Genomic DNA, 24,149 nt, shown 5'->3' on the forward strand with positions numbered 1-24,149 from the left:
CTAAGTTTTTATATAATGAGTGTGGGAGAAAAAATGACATGCAGAAGTATGTCTGTAGGATAGGCTAGTACATATATGTTTTGCTTATATAAACCCATGGTTTTCACTGCAGTTCCTGAGTTGTTATTTCACAGGAGATATTAGGTAGCTCTGACATGCCAAACTACTTTTGTATGTGATGTTCTCAAAAGCACTAAGAAGATGAACAGGCCTGAAATTTCTACTAGCTCAAAGGATTTTTAATGAGGAGGGAAAACAGTTGCTGAATTTTTACAGAAAACACTTTAACTGCTCTGTTTCATTTGTTTAGTACACTCCTTGATGTTTTTTGGTTGTTTTTTTTTCTTTTTGTTTGGTTTTTTTTTGCATATAGAATGTGTAATGATTGTATTTTCTGTTGAATTTGTCCTTTGTTTTTGTAGAATATTGCTTGACAGATCAGTACTTCAGTAATTCGTTTTCCTTTCATTTACATTGATCTTAAAGTGAAAACAGGTAAATTATACATGCTTCGAGAACAGAAAGTCAGGATATCTGTGACTGTAGTTTATGTCTATTCAGAGAAGGTAAACTAAATAATTGTTTTTAAATAATTGTGTAACAGAAAGTGAACAAATGATTGTGAAATGTGAAATCAATCCATCTCTCATGTAACGCTACATTACTGTATTACATCAGCAGAACTCCCATTTTGTTATTATTTTTCAATGCCAAACATGATTGATCACTGAAAGCTTATCATATGGTAATACAGTTATCAAGAACAACTTTGTTACATGAATACAGGTCTCTTACAAGAGTGTAGCTATTGGCAAAAATCTGTTTTGGTGGTAGTAGTTGTATTTTTGTATTTAAAGGAGATTAATGCATGAGAGCAATTTGAAGACCATCAGAGCTAGACACAGTTCATATGTGGTTCCTCAATTTCTGGGATGCTGAAGGGTTATCAGAAGTTCAGCTTGACTGTTCCATCACCACAGGGTAGAAAACAATCCAGAAATCACCAAATGAGTTAGGCTCTTTTCTCTAAAGTGTTCCTCCTTGCATTTTCATTGTGAATGGACAACTAATCCCCTACTTTGATCAGCATCCTCATCAGCTGTTCTCCAGAGCAGGCTGCAGGCGGTCAAAATACATGAAGGCTCTTTTTAAAAATTGATATTCCATTTTATTGTCATTGTTCACCCTGTAATGTTGTTTCTCTCAATATAAGATTAAATATTTTTGTAATTACTGCTTCAGTATATGGAATTTGGAGAATAATGATATTTATTTAAAGTTGTCCTTGCCTGGCAAATGCTACTTCTAAACTGATAGACTGCTGTGTTGTGGCTGTGCTGTGTTTTGGATCATCTGATAAGCCAGGAGAAGTCTCTAGCCACACAAATTTGGATTTAAAACTATTAATAACAGATGACATAAGAAAGCTATACTAACATAGAAAATATCTGTTCTGTATACTTTAAAATTGGATGACATTATTTTGGAATGAAAGAAGTATTTTCCTGAGAAATAACACTTTTTCTTTTTTTTTTCTTTTCTTTCTTTTTTTTTTTTAGACTCTGCTATATCCTATCACTAATAGTTTTGTGGTTTTTCTGAAGGCACAAGGCCTCATTACTTATCTGTCACTTTTGTAGCTGAGGGTGCTTTGTATAAGCTAAATCTGCCCGTTTTGCATTCCCACTAAAAATAGGTGCTTGTGTTTTCTTCTTCTTCAAAATATTCGTTATAATATTGGCCTGTACACAGGGTATGAGAATCTGTTCTGGCATTTGTCTATTGAATTTTGGCATTTTGCTTTCTCCTTTGAAAAAAATCCAAACCTTTTTGCAGTATTGTTTTGAAATGTCAATCTGGGGCCACAGAGATCAACTTTCCAGTTGATCTGGCCTAAATCACTGTGTGCAGAATGTACTATACAGTATCTTCAAGGTTTTCCATTCAATATTGTATGATGTTATATTATAGGTATTAACCTTAATCCATTTTTTAGTTAGGGGCACTGACAGCTGTAGCTTCTAAACATGCCATACAATTACAGGTTATTCACCAGAGTTCAAAACACACTTTAATTTATGCTTCCTCTAAAAAGTACAAAACAGAGCTAAACTAAATTCTGTTTTGGCAGACCATTTACTATAATTTTTTCCTGTATTTTTGATGCTACTACTGTATTGATTACTCAGAAATACTTTCTCTTAGATAATATGTAAAATAACCTTGTGGAAAATTCTTTGCAGTGTGATGGTTATTAACATTTGAGCTGCCAGTAATTTAACTGACTGAATATTCTATGTGATTCCAATATACTTTATATGAAGACTGTGCTTTTTTCTTCTTTGAGAATACATATTGAAGAATGGAATTATTTTCCTCAGCATTAATATTATATAGTTCAACACTGCTGAGAGGTGGATATCTCTGTACTTAGATGCTCATTAGTTGTCCTTAAGACTCTAACTTGCCCAAGTAACTCTGGTCTCAATAGTAATTGCACAGAACTGGCATCGATTTTCATGCAAATTCAAATTATTCTTAACAAACACAAAGGCTTGCCTTGCACTCATTTAATGTAAGCATATGCCTCTAGTGTATATAGTACCATTCATTGCAGCCAGTCTGGAATGGTTTGTATATGCTGTATCTGAAACAATACAAATAAATAGGACAAATAAATTTGAATTTTAATTAGATATTCACAAATTGATAATTACAAATGCAATCATTAATACTGAACATAGATAATGCCTCAATACAGAGTTCACTACTTATGGAGCCAGAAGTTCTTTTGCCCTCCACAAACACTTCATTTGAACTGAGAGTATGAACTATTTTCTCACACTGGTGACTTCATTCTGCAGATAGGCAGGACCATGAGATGTCAGTGTTGCAGATACGCTCCCCGGGGAGGTGGCTGAGTCACCATCCCTGGATGTGTTTAAAAACCATTTGGATGTGGTGCTCAGGGACGTGATTTAGCAGAGGACTGTTAGAGTTAGGGTAGTATCGTTAGGTTGCGGTTGGACTTCATGATCTTTCAGGTCTTTTCTAACCTGAGCAATTCTGTGATTCTGTGATTCTCCATTTGATTTTATGGTGTCAAATAATTTTTGCAGGAATAAAGGTTTTGAAGAGGATAGAAGCAATCTAAAAATCATATTATTTTCATTGAATAAATGATTCTCAAATTTGAGATTCATAGGGCAGTTCCCTACTCCTTTGCATGTCTGTCATTACCATTGTGGTTAATCTTAGATATCTGAAGCCAACTTTCAGTTTTGTACTTTGGACAAATGTAATGTTATGGGCTTGTGAAGGGTCTAAACTTTGATTCCTAAGCGGATGAAATCATGATTTCTTCCTAAGCGGAAGGAAGAACTGGAATAATCCAATACTTTGTGAAAGGAAAAATGCTAAAATATTGGGTATATAGATGTCATACTATTTCATTTCTATGTGATTTACAAAAACAGTTGTCAACACTCCTGACCTGAGGTGATTTGCTTTAGTTTGGTGGACAACACTGAAATATTTTATCTGATGATCAGCTTGCCTGAATTTGTGCTTGTTGGTGCAGCCTCCTGGGAGTTGTAGTTGCTACATTTTGTGCTCTTTACTTCTCTGTGATGCAGCTTGACTAGCTGAAAAAGCCCCCTGGTTCACTGAGTTGGGCAGTGCTCAGGTGGCACTGTGATGATTTAATTAAAGAAGGATATTACAGTGGTTGTTGACATGTGTAGTCCATGCAAAGAGCAGCTCACATGGGAAGAAAGAGACTAAGCAACTAGAGTGGGTCTGATGAAGTAGTTCAGCTATTCATCTAAACATACAGATTTCTACCTCAGTGAAGCACAGCAATAGGCTTTTTTCCAAATTCTCTGTACCCTGGCATTGTAGGCTTTTTAGCTGATGGGCATTTCAACAGAAAATCTCCAGTAGAGAGTGTGTGAGGGAGCACATGTAGTAAAATGGAATTTCAAAAGATTACTGTTGAAAGCAAGAGCAAATATAGGTAATTCATTATCACTATATTACTAACTACTGATTCACATGAAAAATGCTTCTTATGAAGCACCAATGCCAAATTATGAGCAGAGAGACTAATGTTTGCAAGATTTGTATGCTTAGTAATGGAATTCATTCTTAGATTTAGAAATTTAATGATCTGGGTTATCCCAGACCACGTTTTTGAAATTTAAGAAGCTATAAAAATTTGCTCCTAGGAGCTGGATTCATTTCTCTCAGCTGAAAGTACGTAATGGATACTAGTTGGTGTTTGTTCTCAAGCCTTCCACTGTCCATCATGGAGCTACCTTTGGGGTAGAAACTGATTAAAGACAGAGAAGGCGAATTGTATCCCTTGTGGCAGAAACCTCTTATGACCACCTAAGAAAAAAATTAGCCGAATTAGCACAGTTCTTCCTCAGACCTTCAGAAGTGCACTCAACTGCAAACTCCCACCTTTGCTTCTGTCTTGATAACTTTCAAGCTATTTCTGCTATACTCAGATACCACTGCCCGTGGGCTTGTCAGCTGTCAGTGGGTTCTGCCTGTGTGGTAGGCCATGTGCTTCTCCATTCCTAGCTCTCACAATCATACTTTTTCTTCACGTAAGATGCATTGTCAGTGTTGTCATAGAGTTTCTCTTTGAAATAAATTTGACAGTACCCTTGTATGTCAAGACCAAGATTGCAAATTATCTTCACAAGGAGGTGAGTGAAGTTTTAAATAATAATACTGTTTTATGTTTCGTTTGAGTTGCCTTAGGCATTAGAAGTTTAATGAGTTTTGCCAGTGTTAGAACTGACTCGGTAGTAAATAAATGACACAATCTTTGATGTTTGGAATTACTTAGAAAAGCACCTGCAGAATCCTTGCTGCACTGGAAACCTCTTTCTGGTATACTTCCCCTGTTTATTCTGTAACTGTGTCTGAGAAGTGGTATGAAGTTTGCTTATATAACTTATTTTTTCTCATGCGCATTAAGCTCTGTTTTAAGAATGATCATAAGGCAGTTGTTTGTGTACTTGTTTTGTTTTAGTTCTCCAAGAAGGCTTAAGGCTAAAAAAGTTAATCCCATTGCATGGCTAAAGCTGGTCAGGTTTAGCAAGGTAAGTAGGAGATAAAAGACTGGAAAAAACCAATTGTGAGGGGAAATGAAGGAGCTGTTTCCCTTATGAGCATCAGGTCGGGTGACTCAGATGCAAAAAAAAAAAAAAAAAAAAAAGGAGAATTTCTATATCAGGCATCAGCTTGTGTTTCTCAGATTAGAATTCTTAAGCAAATTTAGACGAACATTTTTGTTTATCATTCTAATTAAAACATTTTGCCCTTCTCATTGTCTTAAGTCATTGTTGATGAATGGCAGCCTCGAGTGCTGCTTCCCAAATATAATTAAATGAGGACATGTTTTCTGTGCAAGAGATTATACGTTTGCTGCATTTAAAACAGCCAAAACTGCAGAAAAAGGGACTACATGTACTTGAAGTTAAACTGTGCACCTTTGTAGCCTGGATTAGAGGATGTTGTATATTTAATCAAAGCTTTCCTTTTTTAAAAAATTCACACTTTAAGGTTTAAGGTGACCATAAAAGACAAATGACCTTTTAGGCTTTTGGTTCAAAAGGGACAAGAGAAATAAGAACTTAGTAGACTGACTGATAGAAAAGACTCCCAAATCAATTATAACTAGTAAGGTGTGTACTGTGTTTTATCTTGTGTCAGATCATTTCCAGTTATTATGCAGTAATCTTTTTATGCTGAACTAACCAAGCTGCTCACAACAGTGATTTCTGGTGTGTGAGCGGACTTTTGCATAAAGGGTGTTCACAATTGGCACAGAACAATATTTTGAGCTAGGCCTGCAGGAGGTGTGTAATTTTGCAGTTCATCCAAGATCTCACTGTCCTAATTATGTTTTATGCAGTTTAGCTTAAAACCTGTCCATGACGCAAGTTTAAGGAAGCATATGTGAATGTCAGTTAACAATTTATTCCACATACACTCGAAAGACTGATTGCCAACAGCATAAATAATGCTAGTCATTGTTTGCACTTTTGTGCATTCCTAAGAAAGAAGTATCTGCATATCACTTCCTGGAATATCATGTTTCAGGATTGAGTTCCACTTATTATAATGTAAATGCATCTTTATTGTTTTGTTTTACGTTGCCTACAATGCATGTGCAGAATTTATCATCAAATTTACAATGTACATTTCTGCAGAAAACCCATATATCTCTGAGTGTACTTTATTGTTTGAAGCAAAGATACTCACTTGAATTTGAGAGACTTCATTCACATTTAGAAGCTCATAAAGATGGTTTCCCATCTGAATTTGGGAGTTGAAAGAAACTTTCACTTATTCGTATGGACAATAAATGTAGGGACAGATTCAATTTTGTAGACAACAGCTTGTCTACTTGACTGTTTCTTTGGAACATTATTAGTAGCTTTTTCTACTTAAATAATTAAATTTCATGCTAAATGAATGTCATAAATTGACATAGACAGAAACCATTGCTGCCTTTGTTTGGAGTTGTATTTGTATATTCTTTAAATGAGAACAGTAATCTCAGTATTCCACATCTTGCTCCATGCTATTGGACATCTGCTTTTTCTCTGTACTTTTTTTGCTTTGGACTATGCTGCTGGATTTGTGTTCCTTGGATTGTTAATACATGATCTGTTACTAGAGGGAGCATTTGAATTTACAGACACTGTGTAAACAGGTTTTTCATAAGCAGTGGAAGTGTTTGATTTTGTTTTCGCTTTTGGTATGGATTTTTGTTTTTTGTTGTTTTTTTTTCCTATGTACACCATGTATGTGATCCCAGCTCCTTCTCCTTTTCCTGCATTTGTACAACACCTCCATTGCGGGAATTTATTCACAGCTGCTAATAATGCTGATTTGCTATTTGCTGATTGCAGTCATCACACTTCTGCAGAAAAAAGGTGTTTAGAATAATTTGTTTTTCTCTTTTTTTCCACATCACCCAGTTGCAAACTTTTAAAACTTTTTTTTTCTTTTTTCTTTTTTTTTCCCCTGGAACTTATTGGGGAACATAGATGAGATAGCACAGTTTTTTTTTTTAAGATTTGACTAGCAATAAGAAATATTCAGTCACATGGAGATTCAGTTTTTGTTGGTAATTTAAGGAAAGAACACAGTTGTAAGTTATTGTACCAGAATATTATTTTATATTTTGAGAAGTAAGGCATTTAAAGAAGAAAAGAAAGAAAGGTGGAAGATATTTAATATGTAATTAAGATATTAATCCACTATGAAATTTGCAAAAAATAAAAAATGGCATTTTCAGCCAATGATTCTGCGTAAACAGTCTTCGTATATTCCAATGAAAGTGTTTGTAGTCCATATGAAAGTGAACCTTTGGGTTGAGCTGGAATTATAAAATATATGGACCAGATTATCCTGTATAATTGAGTTGAGTATAATTGGTTGATCTGGAAAATATGAGAAAAATACAGCAAAATCATTTTAAATGTTTTTATATCCACTCCATTAGCTATTTAAAAAAAATCTGTTTCTGGCCCTGCTGTTTCCAGGGAGGCAAAATTGCATTATGTCTTAGTTTTTTCCACTTCTCAAAAGAGGGATTTTTCACTTTGAACTTAAAAGCTCTATTTTTTTGTTTCGAACAGCCTTTGACAACTGTGTCAGTGCCATGGAAGGGTGAATGAGTGTATTACAATTTTGTATTCGATACAGTACCAGTAATACAATCAAACATTAAATTTTGCATCCAAAAATAGTATTTAACTATTTTTGTCTACATTATACCTTTTCTATGTTTATATTTCCTTCTCTAAAGACTTTGAGCTTATACATTAAGTTATTGTTGACTGTGGTAAAGTACTTCTAATACTTTATCTTGCTCAAAAAAAATCTAAATCTTTTAATATTAAAAAAGAGTAGCAAGAATGGACCTTTACTTCTGAGAGATTGGCCTAGGATTTATTGTAGAATTTCTTACAGGAATAATTCTGACTTTTTTTATTCTTTCTTTTATTTTTTGTTTTATATGTGTTCAGATGGAAGACGTCATAGCTCGCATGCAAGATGAGAAAAATGGGATTCCTATTCGTACAGTCAAAAGTTTTCTTTCCAAGATCCCCAGTGTCTTTTCTGGTAAGAGTCAGCGTGATTTCGATATTATTTAAGATTCCCATTTTACCTTGTGTAAGAGGATACTCAGATGGCAAACACTGACCTTAGTGTTATGGGGAATTCACAGTTACCTCGTCTGAGCAGACATTGACTGTCCTTTCAGTACTCTGACAATAGAATTTTTTTTTTTTTTTATGTTTCTTGAACACTGGAATGTGTTTTCATGTATGTTTTTGTCTAGTATTTTTTTTCTGATGGCAGTATTCTACTGAAAAAATTCAATTTATTTTTATTGCAGTGTTTTTGCATTTCAGATCTGATTTTTAACCTGTTTATATGGCGAGTAGTTTAAAATATAGGCCAGTATATAAGAACTATCACAGCATCCACACAAGAAGATAACAATCATAACACTCTACAATTGATGCTGAATTGTTGATATTTCTTACAACACTTACAATCTGCTTTTATGAGCTTTGACTGCTGGTGCCAAGAAGCTAAGGCTGAGATGGCTGTTATGACATGCAAAACAGCCATAAACTTTATAGGTAACTCAAGCCAGTACTGTTGTATGCACAAAAATATATTCATTTTTTAATTAACTAGTATTAACTGGTAACTATCTAGTTAATACTGGGAGAAGGCGGAGGGGAGGAAGAAAAGGCATAGCAATTCATTTTTTTCCTTTTCGGATTTTCTACCTCAAATACAATTGCAGTAATTTTTGCAGTGGGTTACTAAAAAAAGTCCCCAGAAAAGCACAATTATATTTTTAATGAACTTAATATTTACATCCCTTCTGCTGGAAAAAAGAAAAAAAAAATAAAAGTGGTGTATATATTTGAGTGTATTTATAAAGGCATGTGGTATATCTAGCCAGCTGCCCAGGAAAATGTCCCGTAAAAGCTGGAACTTTGCAACTGTTTGTTTGAGGAGAGAAGCAAATTACATAGGTATGCAGAGTTAAGGCATGTTTCTACGAGTGCTTGTACTCGTGCTTGTGTTTATGCCATAGATAATACCTGTTAGAGACCTTTAAACAATTTTTAAAATTAATCTTAACAATTTATAGGTATCCTTAGGGTCTGGGAAGAGAATACATAGAGGGGATGTTGCCAGCGCTTATAAATATCTGAAGAGTGGATGTCAAGTGGTTTGAGCTTGCCTCTTTTCAGTTATGCCCAGCCACAGAGGCAATGAGCCCACACTGGGGCACTGGAAGTTTGCTGTGAAAATGAGAAGTTTTTTTTACTTTGGTATTACACAGCACTGGAACAGGCTGCATGGGAGAGGTTGTATAGTCTCTTTCTCTAGATATAACAAAAAACCTACTGGACACTTTCTTCTGCAACCTACTGTAGTTGGGATTTGGACTTCATGATCTCCATAGGTCCCTTCCAACCCCTACAATTCTGTTCTTCTGTCTTACGGGCTATCGTTGTAAAAGCAGGAGTGATATTTTAATTTTTCTTTTCTTGTATTTCTCACTATTGTTTCTAAAAACAGAGAATGGCAGACTAGTTAAGACAGCAGGTAGTCTTTATTGCAGAATTACTGACCGTGTCTATTAAGGATGAATAAATTAGCAAAAGAAGTCTGGGGAAAGGTATCTGAATTTGACCTGTTAGGAGAATGTTATGATTATGAAAAATAGGACAATGTGATTGTATTATCTCATTTACTGAGTCATTCCTTTGATGTTTTTACAAGTAAAATATACACACAGCGAAACATTTCAGATACAGGTAATTCTTCACAGCCAGTACACTACACATTGTTATTCTTCGCAAGAGCACAAAAGGAAAAATAATGGTACGTTAAAGATTATTTCACCTTGTGAAATTTTGAAAAAAAAGTTATATTCTTTACATTTCATGTTTTCATGGAGAGCAAATATGTTGCTTAATGTTGAAGTCTGATGAATATGTTCCCAAGTGTATGTAAGCTGCTTGAATTCAAACACTATTTTCATTTGATTTCTTTCTTGAAATCTTTTTAAAAAAATAATTTAGTTGAGTTTACTGTATTAAAATGTTAGATTGAGTTTTAAACCATTTGATGAAAAAGAATACAAACCCACCTATATCTAGGAGGTGAAATGAATTATGAAAAAAACCTAAATTCTTGACTGAACTCCAATGTGCCAAAATACAAAACATTGCAGACAAGGAGGTAAAAAAAAACAGACACGAAAATTGACACTTGTCCTGTTCCTTACACTCCATCCCTTGTTTTGGAGAAATTCTTCACAGCTGTTTAGCATCAGTGATGTTAATGATACTCATTTGAATTCTTTTATACGATAAAATTATACCTCATATTATTCAAATAACTATGGTGAACAACTCAGTATATTGCAAAGTTTGTAACAGAAATGATAGGGCTTATTATACATATTAATGAACAAATACTGAAGAGGAAAAAATGCATCCTTGACTAATTCCAAGTGGCACTTTGCATAAAAGAATCATTGGAAGTGCAGTACTGGGAGCTGACTACTGACTTCTGTTTGTATTTCTGGCAGACCTACAACCTGTTGTGCTCATCGGTAGATGCCTGTGGTGCATTTTAATTTGTAATGGCAAGCAACAAAAATATCGAACCTCAGAATTATGCTGCAGTGTTTCTTCTTGGATGTGATGAGCTAATGGTTTCATTGCATTCAATTTTTTTTATACCAATGTTTGTGCCATTATAGAACAGATATTCTACTGACTACCCAGCTATAAATTGCTTCAGCAACATAGCACTTTACTGGTTAGTCCTGACACTAGCTGCCTCCTGGGGCCATTGTAACAGGATACTGTATGCCTAGGGTGATTTTGGCCAATAATATTTTTACACTAGACATTAGCCCTTACTGAATCTTGCTGAATGACCTCATTCAGCTAGTGCTTGTGAGGTCTTTGAACAGCAAGAACTTACAGTGTGCTGTAGCAGATGGTCTTTGTAATGATAGTTTACATCAAGCTGATTCACCACAATGTTATTTGCAACTAGGCTCAGAGTAGATACAAACAGATGAATAGGCACGTAGAACTTTGTAGAAAACAGACTAAAGGGCCTATGCATCCTAGAACATCACTGGTTGAAAACAGAGTTGTTGTATTGTTAGTACCACACTGGTCATTGCTAATGGAAACTCTTTTGGAAGGTCTATGATTGTCTTATGAGTGAGCAAGTAGCCAATGAGTTGAGGTTACATCAGGCTGGCAGTCAGTTACTAGTAAGGTTCTTCAGGGCTCCATTTTAGGGCCAATTCTCTGTGATGTTTTCATCAGTGACTTGGATATAGGACTTGAGGAGATCTTGACAAACTGAAGAACTGGGCAACACCAACCATATGGTGTTTCACAAGAAGAAGTGCTGCATTCTGTACCTGGGAGAGGAAAACCCTGGATATATGTATAGACTAGGGGAAGAGAGACTGGAGAGCAGCCTCACAGAAAGGCATGTGGGGGTTCTGGTTGATAAGATTAATCTGTCAACACTGTGCCCTGGCAGCCCAAAGGGCCAACTGTACCCTGGGTAGTCCCAGCCCAGCACTGCCACCAGGCAAGGGGAGGGGTTTTCCCACTCTGCTCTGCACTAGTGTGACCTCACTTTGGGCACAGTGTACAGTTTTGGGCACCACAATATGAGAAGGACAGAAATCTATTAGAGAACACCTAAAGGAGGGCTATAAAGATGGTAAAGGCTCTACAGGGCAAGGTGCATGAGGAGTGGCTTGGTTTGTTCAGCCCAGAGCAAAGGAGGCTGAAGAGCGGCTCTGTGGCAGCTGCAGCTCCTCACAGGGAGAGGAAGGGCAGCACTGAGCTCTGCTCTCTGGTGGTGGCAACAGGGCCTGAGGAAATGGCATGGAGCTGCATCAGGGCATTAGGAAAAGGGTCTTTACCAGTGGGTGATTGGGCGCTGGAACAGTCTCCCCAGGGCAGTGGTCTTGGCCCCAAGCCTGCTGGAGTTCAAGAAGTGTTTGAAGAACACTCAGAAATACAGTTTGAATTTTGGGTAGTTCTGTGTGGAGTCAGGAGTTGGACTTGATGATTCTTGTGGGTCCCTTCCAACTCAGGATAGTCTGAGATTCTGTGACTGCATAAGCATATTGGCACACTATGCTGGAAGATATCATTGTTCAAATAACAGCTTCTGAGTCTTTGTCAGTGGAATAACTATTTTTATGAAGAAGAAATAGTCTGCTTGTGACCATTCACGTTATTATCTTAAATATTCATATTAGCCATGGAGTTTGTCTTTGGGCATCTTATAGAATCATAGAATGATTTGGGTTGAAAGAGACCTTTAAGATCATCTACTTGCAACCCCCACTCCTATAGGCAGGGTCACCTCCCTCTAGACCAGGTGGCTCAAAGACCCGTCCAGAGTGGCCTTGAATGCTTCCAGGGAGGAGGCATTTCATGTTCATCTTCTAATTGTGTGATTTCTAGTGTTTCTGAAAAAACTGAAGCAGGCTTTCAACTAGATATTATTTCTCCATGGAATGTTCTCCTAGGCTTCTGTATGCATTATTTGTTGTGTCTGGATCATTTTACTGCTTTTTTAGTATCTAATAGGTCTCTTGATCACCTTGAGTCTGTATCAAAAAGTGCAGAACAGAGACCATGATGAGAGCTAAAGAGAGATTATGTGAAAAGAAGACTCAGGAATAACTGATAGCCCAATCTGAACTAAATGAATAAAGCCTACATGTACCTCTCCATAGAGACAGGATGCATTTTCAGCTGGTCTAATGTATAAGTAAGAGTATTTCACACATGAGATGATGGAAAGATCAGTAAGTATAATTCGAAAGTACTGTTTTCTTTTTATTGTGCAACACGATGAAGGCAATAGATTTTCTTGAGTTTTTTGCACAGTTCACTGCAGTGTCTAGCATGGAATGGATAGATATCTGTCGTCAGTAGAGCCTTTCACTGATCACCACATAAATTCATAAACTTTACTGAGAGTTTAGTGACTGCACAGTGATTTAAAGAATGTATTTTAAGATCAGGTTAGTGAGCTACAAAGGGTAATACAAAATCTGCCATAGAATCCTGTTTAAATTATTGGTTTGAAGATTTCCAAGTGGACTGTTATGAAGCAATAAAAAGATGATTCGATAGAAGCTGGTAATGTGAACTAGATGTTTGTATGGAGTTTGTTTATTACATAACATATTTTCTATTGCACTGCTCCAATTTAAAACTGGTGAGCTGTACAAATGGGTGGCTTTTGTTTGTTTGTTTTTAAATTGTGTTATTTTAGGAGCATATAAGAGAGCCCAAAGTATCTCTGGTTCAGTTCATGTAAGCTAGAAGTTTCTTTAGGGAGAGACTGAGTCAGTTTTCTCAGTTGCTTTGAGCATATTGTTACAAATCTAGGCATCTAAAACTGAGCTTGAATTGACACCAGCGTTGTTTCCATGTGGTTCCTGGGAAATTGGATGGTTTGCCATTCAGTGGTAAAATTCTAGTTATCCTTTTCTCTGGATCAAAGTCATTTTTTATTATTAATTCTGAAGACCACAGTCACAGGCACTCAGTTTTCAGGAGGCACGTATTTGAAACAGTAGTTGATAGCTGACTAAACTTAAAATAATGCAGGACCCCCCACAGGCCTACAATCTGTAGTCTAAAGGTGAAGTCATAATTAAGTTATTTATCTGATGCATATTATGGCTTTGATTTGAATTTTTAGAGGCTCCAAGAAAAAAAAAAAAAGGGGAATTTGCTCCTTCCATGTGATTATTTTTTCATTTTGATGAACAAAGGAAGGGCTTGCTGTTGTCTCCATGGTTTTAAAATGCTTTGGAGGAGTGAAAATGTTTATATAGACATCTTGCCAGTCAACAATAATAATTGCATGAAAATTGTCATGTGCGTTCTTCACTAACAGTGATTAGAGCATCAGGAATAAAAAGAAGGCAATTTGCCAGGGACATGGTTCACCATTAGGCCTGGAAATGGATAAAAAACTTGCTTGAAATGATGATGAATGTAGGGAGTCTGACATATGAATCATAAGGATTAGGAGGAGCTCTAAAATATCATCTTTATTTTTACTAAGGAGAGATAGCAAGTAAATGCCGAAGTTTTGATGTTCACTTTCCAGCAGATTGAAGCATTCAGAGTTTGTGGATAATATTCTGAAATACTCAAGGGTTTGTTTTAGGGATCTTAGCAGGGCAGATGGTCAATACTAGTATGGAAAGCTTCATAAGCTAATCAGAATGTGGATATTTTTAAAGACAGATATAGTGACGTAGAGATTTCATGGTTGTTACAGATTACCAGTATGATGCTTTATAGGATTTTAAATTATGTAGTACTCAGATATGCTTGCTGATAAATGTGACGGCAGGAGAAACTGAAGAAAATCTGTGGAGAATGTGCCCATTGAGTGCTGTATAAATGTATGTGAGGGACGCTGTTTAGTGGGTTTTTTTTTTTTGAAGAAATGGGGAGATGTATGGAAAGTGTTCAATTAAAGTGTACACGCAGAGGCAGAATAAAAGGTATCTAAGGAGAGAGTTTTCATACAAGTTGTTCCTAGCTGTTTCTGTTGTGTGACTCAATACTTTTAGAAAGGAGTCACAGCTTGAACCAGCAGTGATAGGCAAAGGTCAGTAGAAAGATGGTTTATAAAGTTTCCTGAGTCATAGAGAAGGTGAAAAGATTCATTTATCTTTTCCAGGAAAATATAATCCATATAAAATCTTCAGCTTTTTGTCATTCCTAGATGTGAGGATGACACTGTGCCTATTCCATATATGCACTGCATTTTCCCATTTTTATAAAGTTTATTGCCATCATATGACATTTTAATCACTCAGTTTTCCTGTTCTCAGAAAATGCTTATTTCTTTTCTTCTCGAGAAATTGTTAAGATAATGATGCTGCATTTTGATTTGCGAATGTATTCACTTCACATAATCATAAATTTTCAATCTGTATTTTAGCATTTATAGTATGCCTGATGAAAATAAGGAATCTGTATTTTTAACCCTCAAACACCCAGCCCAAAAGCAGACTGGCAATCTCAGTAGTTTGGCCAGAGGTAGTGAGAGATACTCCAGAAGAAAGCAGTGTCATGGTAGCCCATCTCACCTACAAATCATCAATGGGCGAGTCCCAGATATGAATGAATCACAGGAGCTGCCTACAACAACAGTATTGCTTGTTATATAGAGGCAAGTAGCAAAAAATAAAGAGTGGTACAGGGGAAACTGGATGACTCAGGGGACTAATGACAAGAGAGTGTTTCATCTGTCATTAGTTTTGATCTTGCCCAACTGAGTAATGAGTTGTTAGCATCTGATGACTGTTCACTGCTGCATATGAAATGAGTTGATAGTTTTATCCAATTCACTAGTGAAAATTACCTACAGAAAAGATACAAGAGAAAGCTCTACCACTTGGATTGACAGAAAAGAAACCCCACAGAAGCATAATACTTCATTCATTTGGTTCCTTTGAAGCTATGTAATATTGCATTATAGGTAAATGCTAGGAGTTTTGAATTTCCATTTTTGGTATATTTTCCAGAATAAATTAACCATGCAGGAGAATCTTGGATTCCCTTATCCCAAACCCTTGATTTTTATGTACTTTTTTCCCCAATCAGTGTATCTCCAGGGCTAGGTTGGTAAGAAGATCCTGCTTTCTTTAATTCCTTCAAGCTCTCACCAACTTCCCCTTTTTCCTGCATTGTTCTACAGGTATAGTTTAATAGTAATTGCTGGGTACTATATGCCAGATCAGCCTCTTGTTATTTGCAAACAGGGCCTTCAGTGTTAAAGCTGCAAGCTGGCAGGCTTGATTGGGTTCAATCTTAGGAAAAGGTTTGATGAAATAAAAAGATCTTTGTCAGTACAGGAATGACAGAAGTTGGCTTATTCCCTTTTCTGCTATTTCAGAAAGACAGAAACTTGCCATCTTTACAGTTTCAGTTTTCAAACCAGAACTTTTGAGAATAAAAGTTAATAACACTCTATCCCCAAATGAATAGTCGGTTTGAATTTAAAATACCAATCATTCTTGTGTATTGCATTCATTATTTTGTCAAAAGGTGACTAATTTGCATTCGTATGTTCATGGTCTTCTGGGATTTGATATTTTTCAGTGGAAGGCTTGTTCTCTTATTTATTGATACCATGTTTATGATTTTTTGAGCCATTAGTAGAAGAACTTACTAAAGTCGCAGCGTAAGATTGGACGTGCAGTCATTTCAAAATACTGAGATCAAGAACTGATTAATGAGTGATGTTTTGTATGCTTCACCACTTGACAAAACAGAAGTAGATATTTGAGTGCTGTCTGCATACATTCACCTCACAATTCCTGTTTGTTTGTTTGCATGTCTGTCTTGGCCACATCATGCATACTGGAAATAAAGCCATTGAGGTGTGATATTAAACTGCTTAAAACTTGACAGAACTTTTGTGTTTTATCAATCAGTGCTGTAGCTGTGGAGCTCAGAATGGCTGTGTGACATACTGGGATTGGCTGTGACCACCCTAGAACATTCAGCTCGTATTCCACTGGAATGAGAAGTAAATGAAAGTAGTGAAAAACTGTTTCGAATAATCTCGATATTCAACAATGATTTTGCTTCCTGTTTTCATTTTAAGAAAGGCATGTGTTAATATCAGGATTTTGCTAATCTCTGTCAGAATTAAAATCTTTTCAAAATGTGTATTTTCACCTGTTATTTTAAACAGAACATAAAATTCTTATTTTTTATTACTTCCTCCTAACCAAGCAAAAGAAGAAGTACAAAAAAAAGTACTTGTTTAACTTTCAATACAGTGGTGATTACCATTGGAAGCATTAGTAAAAAGAAGAAAATACATTAATGAACATTTGAGGTAATTTTGCAAAATTGTTCTAAGAAACTGATATATACTGAAAACCCATTGAGAAGTCTTTTAAAGTAACATGTGTGTAAAATAGTCATTATAAATGTCTGTTCCCTTAAAGTCAGTAGATTATGAAAAGCTTAATTTCAAAGATATTTGCAAAATAAGCAGGTCCAAAAGTCATGCATTTACAGGAAAAAGATCTTAATAATTGTTCTTTTGTTTAGAGGTTTCAGATCAATGGAAACATTCATTTTTTATTTGTGGTTCATCCATTAGGAGTGCACTGTTGGAATTAGATGATCCCCTGCTTCCCAAGTGCTGCATAAAGCCTTACAACTGAGCATCTCTCCAGATAAATAGCTCTGGGGCTTGCTGATCATAAATACAATTTTTTTCCTAACTTTTCCTAATATGTTTTTTTGTCTTGAAAATGTTTCCCTCAGTCATTGTACATTCTTCTTCCAAACCTCTTGTATGTAAAATTTTGCCTGTTTTTAAAATTATTTTATTTCTTTGGGGGGTAGGTTGGGGAAGAGGATTGTACCTGTGAAGTCTGAGTACTTCTGAGCAGAATATGAGAAAACTTTGTTACAGTCGAACTACTTTGGTGTACTTTGCCATTTCTTGATGTCTAGTCTCTGGATGCTGGACATATAACAATCATGAAAACATGGGGCTGAAAATGGAGCCTTATGTCTGTTTAACATTAACCTGGAATTATCAGAATTTCTCCAATTTATCACAACTTCACTTTAGCTGGCTTACCATTATTTTTCTGGTGTAATAACACCGGTTAATAATGCTCTTGTTATGTTGTTTTTGTAGCAGCAAAAATGAGTAGTACTTACACAAAGAATGACCTCCCCCAGTTTGCACATACAAGCATATACAGCATTGATATGTATATGATATGTATTTGTCCATAGAAATAGTGCATAAATTGTCAGCTTAAAAAAAAATAACAACAACAACAACAACAACAACAAAGCAACAAAAAACCTCCCACTTCGAGGCTTATATAAGTATCTGTAGAAGTGGTTAATAATATAGGCTCGCTGAAGTTTGTTATATGTGTAAGCAAACCATGTAGGAAGACAGGAAACAGAGTAGCAGCCCATGATTCCAGGAAGGTTCTCCCTTACAAAGTCCTCCATTATTGGCATGAAGGAGCATACAGACCTTGTCAAAATGTGGCTAGAGGAGTCAAAGTCCAGTGGAAATAATTCAGAATTTATATGTATGTGTGTGTGTATATATATATAAAAATGTATATAAATGTATATAAAGGTGAAGTGAAAATGAGTGTTAATATTCCTTGCACCACACATGCATTTTGTAATACAATGGTTTTGATTATGAGATCTGGTAGTGCTTGAGTGAAGGAGCAGAAAGTGGAACTTCTGGGTATTTGATGAGTATCTCACTGTTAGAATAATATAATATCTGCAGGATTTCAGTTGTTGCTGAGAATTTGGTTCTATTGTATCTATTATGTCGTATGAAAAACACCAGTCATGGGGTGTTTGCAGCAGACAGTTGAACTACCTCGGCTCTTCCTGCAATATTTACCTTCTGAAGTGCGTTACATGCTTGAAAGTAAAAAAGCTGTTCTTAAAAACTGAAGTGTGATGCACATCTTGCCACAGAAAAGGTCTGTAATCTTTTGTACTACAACAGCTATATGTGTAGTTTTGATACATAAATGCCAGCAAGGCATTGTAGGTGTTTGAATATACGTGTTTGGATCTTGGTTCAGTCATCAGTACATGTGCAAACATTCCTTTTATCCATTAAATTGTAGTAAACTGCATGGATATTAGCAGTTTAAAACTATTGCATGGCATTCTAACTCTAACTCTTGTTCAGGCATTCAACTCTCGTGGAAGATTTTGAGAATTGTGTAGTAGTTGGAAGTATTAGATCATTAGGTTGCATTTTTCTTTCTCTGCAGACCCAAATACCAAATTAGCATGTGCACACGGGTGTCTTACAGATGTTGGCACCCCATGTGATTGTCTGATGTCAGTTTTTGCTGTTAAACCTCTTATAATCGAATATGATATAGATAAAATATAGAAATGCTTTATAGGCGTATAGACCTCAGTAGTTTTTGTCAAGAGTACCTTCAGACATATTGTAGACTTGTTATGGGGGTAAAGATTTGTAGATACTAAATAAAGTAACTATGCAGTAAAACATCCAGTTGTTACCCAAACTACTACACTTATTTCTAGAGCAAGAAATATTTTATGAATAGAGAAAAGGCACTGGGCCAAATCTGCCCGTTAATGGTTTGTTTACATAAATTCTACCTTCTGCTTTTCTTCCCACCCATTTATCCTCTCCTGATTTTTCTTCTTTCAGTAATCCTGAGATGTCCTTGTTTATGTAGACTTAAGAAAAACTTCACTGTTATCTATTCAGTTGTTCCCTGGGCTGGTAGTGTTCTTGTGTTCCTGCTGTCTGAACTGCAAATGTTTTAAAACAATTTTATCAAGTCCTTTCATACTTACAAAGGCTTCTATTCAATAGAACAGATCAGAACTATGTTTCAATGAAAGGTGGTGGCAGTTACTTGTCTCTTTTGTTTTTGTGCTTTCGGTCAAATACTGTTTTACAGAAATACAATGGCATGTTATCTACATTTTTTTCAGACTTTTGATAGATTATCCACAAAATTACCTTGAGTTCTAAATTGAGAAGTCATAAAAACATAGTTACCATGATCAACATTTGCAGATGGACCCAGGCTGCTCTGCTTTTGCTCTGGGCTGGTTACTCTGGGCTAAAGTAGATGAGAAATAAAGCTGTGTTACCAAGACCATCACATTATTTGAGCTGGATTTAGGAGGTTAATCTTGATTTTTGTCTCATGCTTAAATGAAAGCTTCTGTCAGGAATTATTTCCCCACATCCTGGACCACTTAAACCTAAAATTGAGGCTATGGTTCCAGAAAGTGTCTGGAAAATAGGTCATAGCAAATCAATCTTGTACGACAGTTGTTGAAAGAAGGAGAGAGCAGCTTGTCTCACTTTCCTTTCCTTTGTCTCTTAAAAATACAGTTCTCTGTGTTTAAAGAAACAACCAACCAACCAAAAAAACTCAAGTGGTAGATCTGTCATTTTTCCTGTTTTGATCATAGTTCAGGCTGTCCTGCAAGGGACATAGGAAACTGTACCATGTTTAATCCAGCCAGTCACATAACTGGTTTTGAATTTAGTCTGATATAGCTGTCCGTTCTTTATGATGTTTAAGAGTGTTATTTCTACTTTTTAATTATGATATATAAAATAGAAATAATAAATTAATAAAGCATCTGAAGAACTTTATACAGTGGCAGCTGTATTAATATGGAGTTGTATATGAGACAGAGCACCAAGCTGTGTGGTGTGGTCGGCACACCTGAGGGATGGGATGCCATTCAGTGAGACCTAAACAGGCTTGAGCAGTGGGCCCAGGTGAACCTTATGGGGTACAACAGATCCAAGTGCAAGGTCTTGTACCTGCATTGTGGCAACCCCTGCTATCAGTACAAGGTGGGAAATAGAGCACAGCTCTGTTGAAAAGGACTTGGGGGTACTGGTGGATGGGAAGCTGGACAGGAGCCAGCAATGTGCCCTCACAGCCCAGAAAGCCAGCTGTATCCTGGGCTGCATCAAAAGATGCGTGACCAGCAAGCAGGTCAAGGGACGTGATCCTGCCCCTCTGTGCTGATGAGACCTCACCTGGATTATTGCATCCAGGTGCGGAGTCCTCAGCACAGAAGAGGTGCAGACCTGTTAGAGTGTATCCAGAGGAGGGCCACAGAAATGATCCAAGAGATGGAACATCTCCCCTATGAGGACAGGCTGAAAGTGCTGGGGCTGCTTAGCCTGGAGAAGACAAGGCTCTGGGAAGACCCGATAGCAGCCTTTAAGTATCTGAAAGAGGAATGTAAGAAAGAAGTGGGCAGTCTCTTTAGCAGCATCTGCTGTGACAGGAAATGGTTTCAGACTAAAAGAGGGCTGGTTTAGATTGGATATTGAGAAGTATTTTACAGTAAGGATGATGAAGCATTGGAATAGTGTTTCCAGAAAGATGGTGGATTCCCCATCCTTAGAGACGTTTAGAGTCAAGCTGGATCAGGCTCTGAGCAACCCGGACGTAGCTGTAGGTGTCCTTTATTCATTTCAGGGGAGTTGGACTAGATAACCTTTTAGGGTCTCTTCCAACTCAAACTATTCTATGATTGCAAAAAACCCAGCAGTTGATGACCTATGAAAAACCATGCTAATGTAGCAGACTGAAAGTTAGAAGTTTTTCTAGCTAAAATTCTCATTTCAGAGAAATTAAAACTGAAAATAAAGTGAACATCAAATACCTCTTAAAAATGTATTTTAGTAGAGCCCAGGTAGGTTGCTAAGAGTAATGAATTTAAGCTAGCCTGCCAACTGGAAAGTGTCAGCCAAAAAAGAGAAGGCCACCTGCATCTTAGGAGAAGGAAGAGACTCATGAGCTCTGTTGTAGGGAAGCATTGCAACAGATTCCTGAACAAGAAAAGATGGAAGGCAGAGTTAAAATTTTAATTGAGGGAAGGAAATACGTTGTGAAGCACTGCAGTGTAAGGCTCCAGGCTACTTGAAGATGCTCTTTGTTTGATCAAAGACATTGCATGTGTTTAGGAACAAAGTCAGTTTGAATTATTTGGGAACAGTATTTACTAATTTAGGAATCAGTACCTTCCTGAGAGAACATAAATTATTTAATACAGAGTAAGAAATAGCTTATTGTGGAAGCAGCAGTACTTTTTAAGGAAAACGTATCTTCTCAGTGATTTGAGTTTTGAAGAGCTTTGATGTTATAATTTAGAACATTTTGAATTGTGGTCATCCAGGACAAGATATGCATTTTGATATTGTTTGTCTTCATTCTCTGTGGTATTATTTACTAGATTGTAATAATGACCTATATCCTTACATGGCTTTAAAAGGAAGCCCAAGTATACATTGTGCATTTCATGTATGCATACTCATGTGCTTGTGCTTTAAAATGTAATATTCTAGTTAGTTTCAACTGAAAGAAAGTCACTACTTGTTGACTGAAAAGCTCGATAAAGGAAATTTCCTTCTAATTTTAATTTAAAATATATATGAAAGTCAGAGAATAAAGTATCAAATTACTCTTATATATATTAGATCTATTTTGAATCAAATGATTGTTGTTCTTCTGAGAAGTTGACTCCAGCTTAAGGATTTTGTGCCAAATGTCTTTTGTTCTAAGGTGTGGAAAAAATTTGTAATTCAGTGGTTGTGGAATGTTCTTGTGGCACACTTGAGGAGCTTTTTAGTCCACACTGTCAAAATCAGACATCAAAACTTGCTGAGCCCCTGTGTTCAGTTTAATACCAGTCAAACCAGGATAGAAACTATTATATGTGCTCAAGAATGGACTCCTGATGAAGATGTAGTGAGAGATGTAGAAGGGCTAGGAGGAAAGACGAGCATGAAGCTGATTTTCCTACTAAGTATGACTCTTGAATCAGCTGAAACTGTGCTCAATTTCTGCTCATATCTTTTCTCTACAATGGTGCTTGATTTACAGCAAGAAAAGCAAGCTGATTAGGAAAAGTGATGAAAAAAAGTGAAGTTCTGCACAGGTGAATAGGCTCTTGCTACCTTCCTTTTCCTTGTGCTGTACACTGACCCCACAAATATCAAAATGCTTTGTCACTAAGACCAGAAGTAAAACTGTTCACATGCCCTGTGAGACTGTCCCGTGCATTATGTTGGCATCCTGTCTATTGAAGTCTGAATTTTAAAATCATTTCACGAATGTTCGAAAAGTGAGCATTAGAAAGAGGGAGTCAAGAGTGATAATCCTTTCATGAGTTATGATTTGCAGTCTTCTGTTAGAGACAGTATGTACTGGTAAGTTAAGGATTTGTTTTATAAGCTGAAGTGTTATTTTGGATTTATTAATGGAGTCACTGAACTTAAATGAAAAACTATTTATTTATTTTTTTTATAATATGCTATCCAAATAGGATATTTCGTCCCACATACCTTCCCTCCCACCCCCACAACAAAGAAAAACGAAATAAAAATAGAGAAGGCACAGGTCACAAGCAGGAATTCCTGTTTTGTCCTTTACCGCTATGCAACAAGCATAAAAACAAGCAGAACATGTAGCAGACGGAAAAATCGAATACGTTAGTTTTTATATTTGCAGGAGATGTCCTCAGTCAGCTGAAACTTTGCTCAAATCAACAAATCTGTCAAATAAAAAGGAGATTATAGCCTTGTGTCTCAGATGTAATAAAGATTTGGATCAATATTAGAAATATGTTGGAACTACCTTTTTTATTTAAGGAAGTCAAAACATTCTTTGTGCTGACATCATTCAAAGATACAATATGATTTTGATCTGAAATGAGTATTGACTTGGAAGGTCAGAACGAAAAACAGAGAAATCCCAAATAAATTCTGTGCCTTTTCTCTGCACCGAGCATGGGTGGTTTTAGATCAATCTAAAATGGCATATTTTTATTGGATATTACTTTTGCCACTTTTTCTAAACTGAATAAAATACTAGGGTTTTTTTTTTTCCTTGTGAAATAAACATTAAAATTGTAGTGCTAACAGAAGGAACAGATTCTTTAGAAAGATTTGTATGTACACACATTTTTAATATATCTTCTGCAGAAGAAAACCTTGAGTACAGATTTAACTAGGTCTGTCTTTACTCAGGATCTGCACTGCACTATGTGCCTAAGCATTGATGTATAAAGTATGTGTGTCAGCGTCATCAGAAGTCTGCTTTTATAATTACCAGTAAATCATCTGCAAACATTAATTGATTAAAAGTGAGACAGCACCTAGTAGGGCCAGAGAAATCCAAGAAGAATGCCACCCACCCCTGTCATCAGGTCAGTCCGTGCTCCTTCTGCCACTGCTGGGAGCTGAGGACTTGCCAATTTTGTGGAGGTGCCACCTGCTGATGTGCAGAGCTGTGGAACTACAAACTACTTTCAACTAGTGCTGCACTGTGTGCACTCGTATCAAAGAGAGAATTCTTCTTTGGCTGTGCCAGAAACTTCTCTAATTATGTGTAGAATCTGACAAAATGTGGATGCACCAGTTTGGATCTGGGGTTTTGCCTTGGGTATCTGAAGGTATTTTCC

General features: G+C 36.3%; 1 protein-coding gene across 30 annotated transcripts in view; it reads left to right on the forward strand.

Moving 5' to 3' along the window:
* RGS7 (regulator of G protein signaling 7) overlaps nucleotides 1–24,149 on the forward strand; it is a 258,096-nt gene that overhangs the window by 116,591 nt on the left and 117,356 nt on the right. For 26 of the 30 annotated variants that reach the window (XM_046938436.1, XM_046938438.1, XM_040696773.2 and 23 more), the window contains one exon: nucleotides 8,055–8,151. The exons of 1 other annotated variant lie outside the window; for it this stretch is intronic. In XM_046938436.1, the coding sequence (XP_046794392.1) occupies nucleotides 8,055–8,151 (97 nt within the window). Of the gene's footprint in view, nucleotides 1–4,494; nucleotides 4,716–5,049; nucleotides 5,115–8,054; nucleotides 8,152–24,149 lie in introns of those variants that run through there. 3 more of the 30 variants (XM_046938447.1, XM_046938445.1, XM_046938441.1) reach the window with 3 other exon arrangements.

The sequence above is a fragment of the Gallus gallus genome, chromosome 3 (genome assembly GCF_016699485.2).
Source record: "Gallus gallus isolate bGalGal1 chromosome 3, bGalGal1.mat.broiler.GRCg7b, whole genome shotgun sequence".
Lineage (NCBI taxonomy): Eukaryota > Metazoa > Chordata > Aves > Galliformes > Phasianidae > Gallus > Gallus gallus.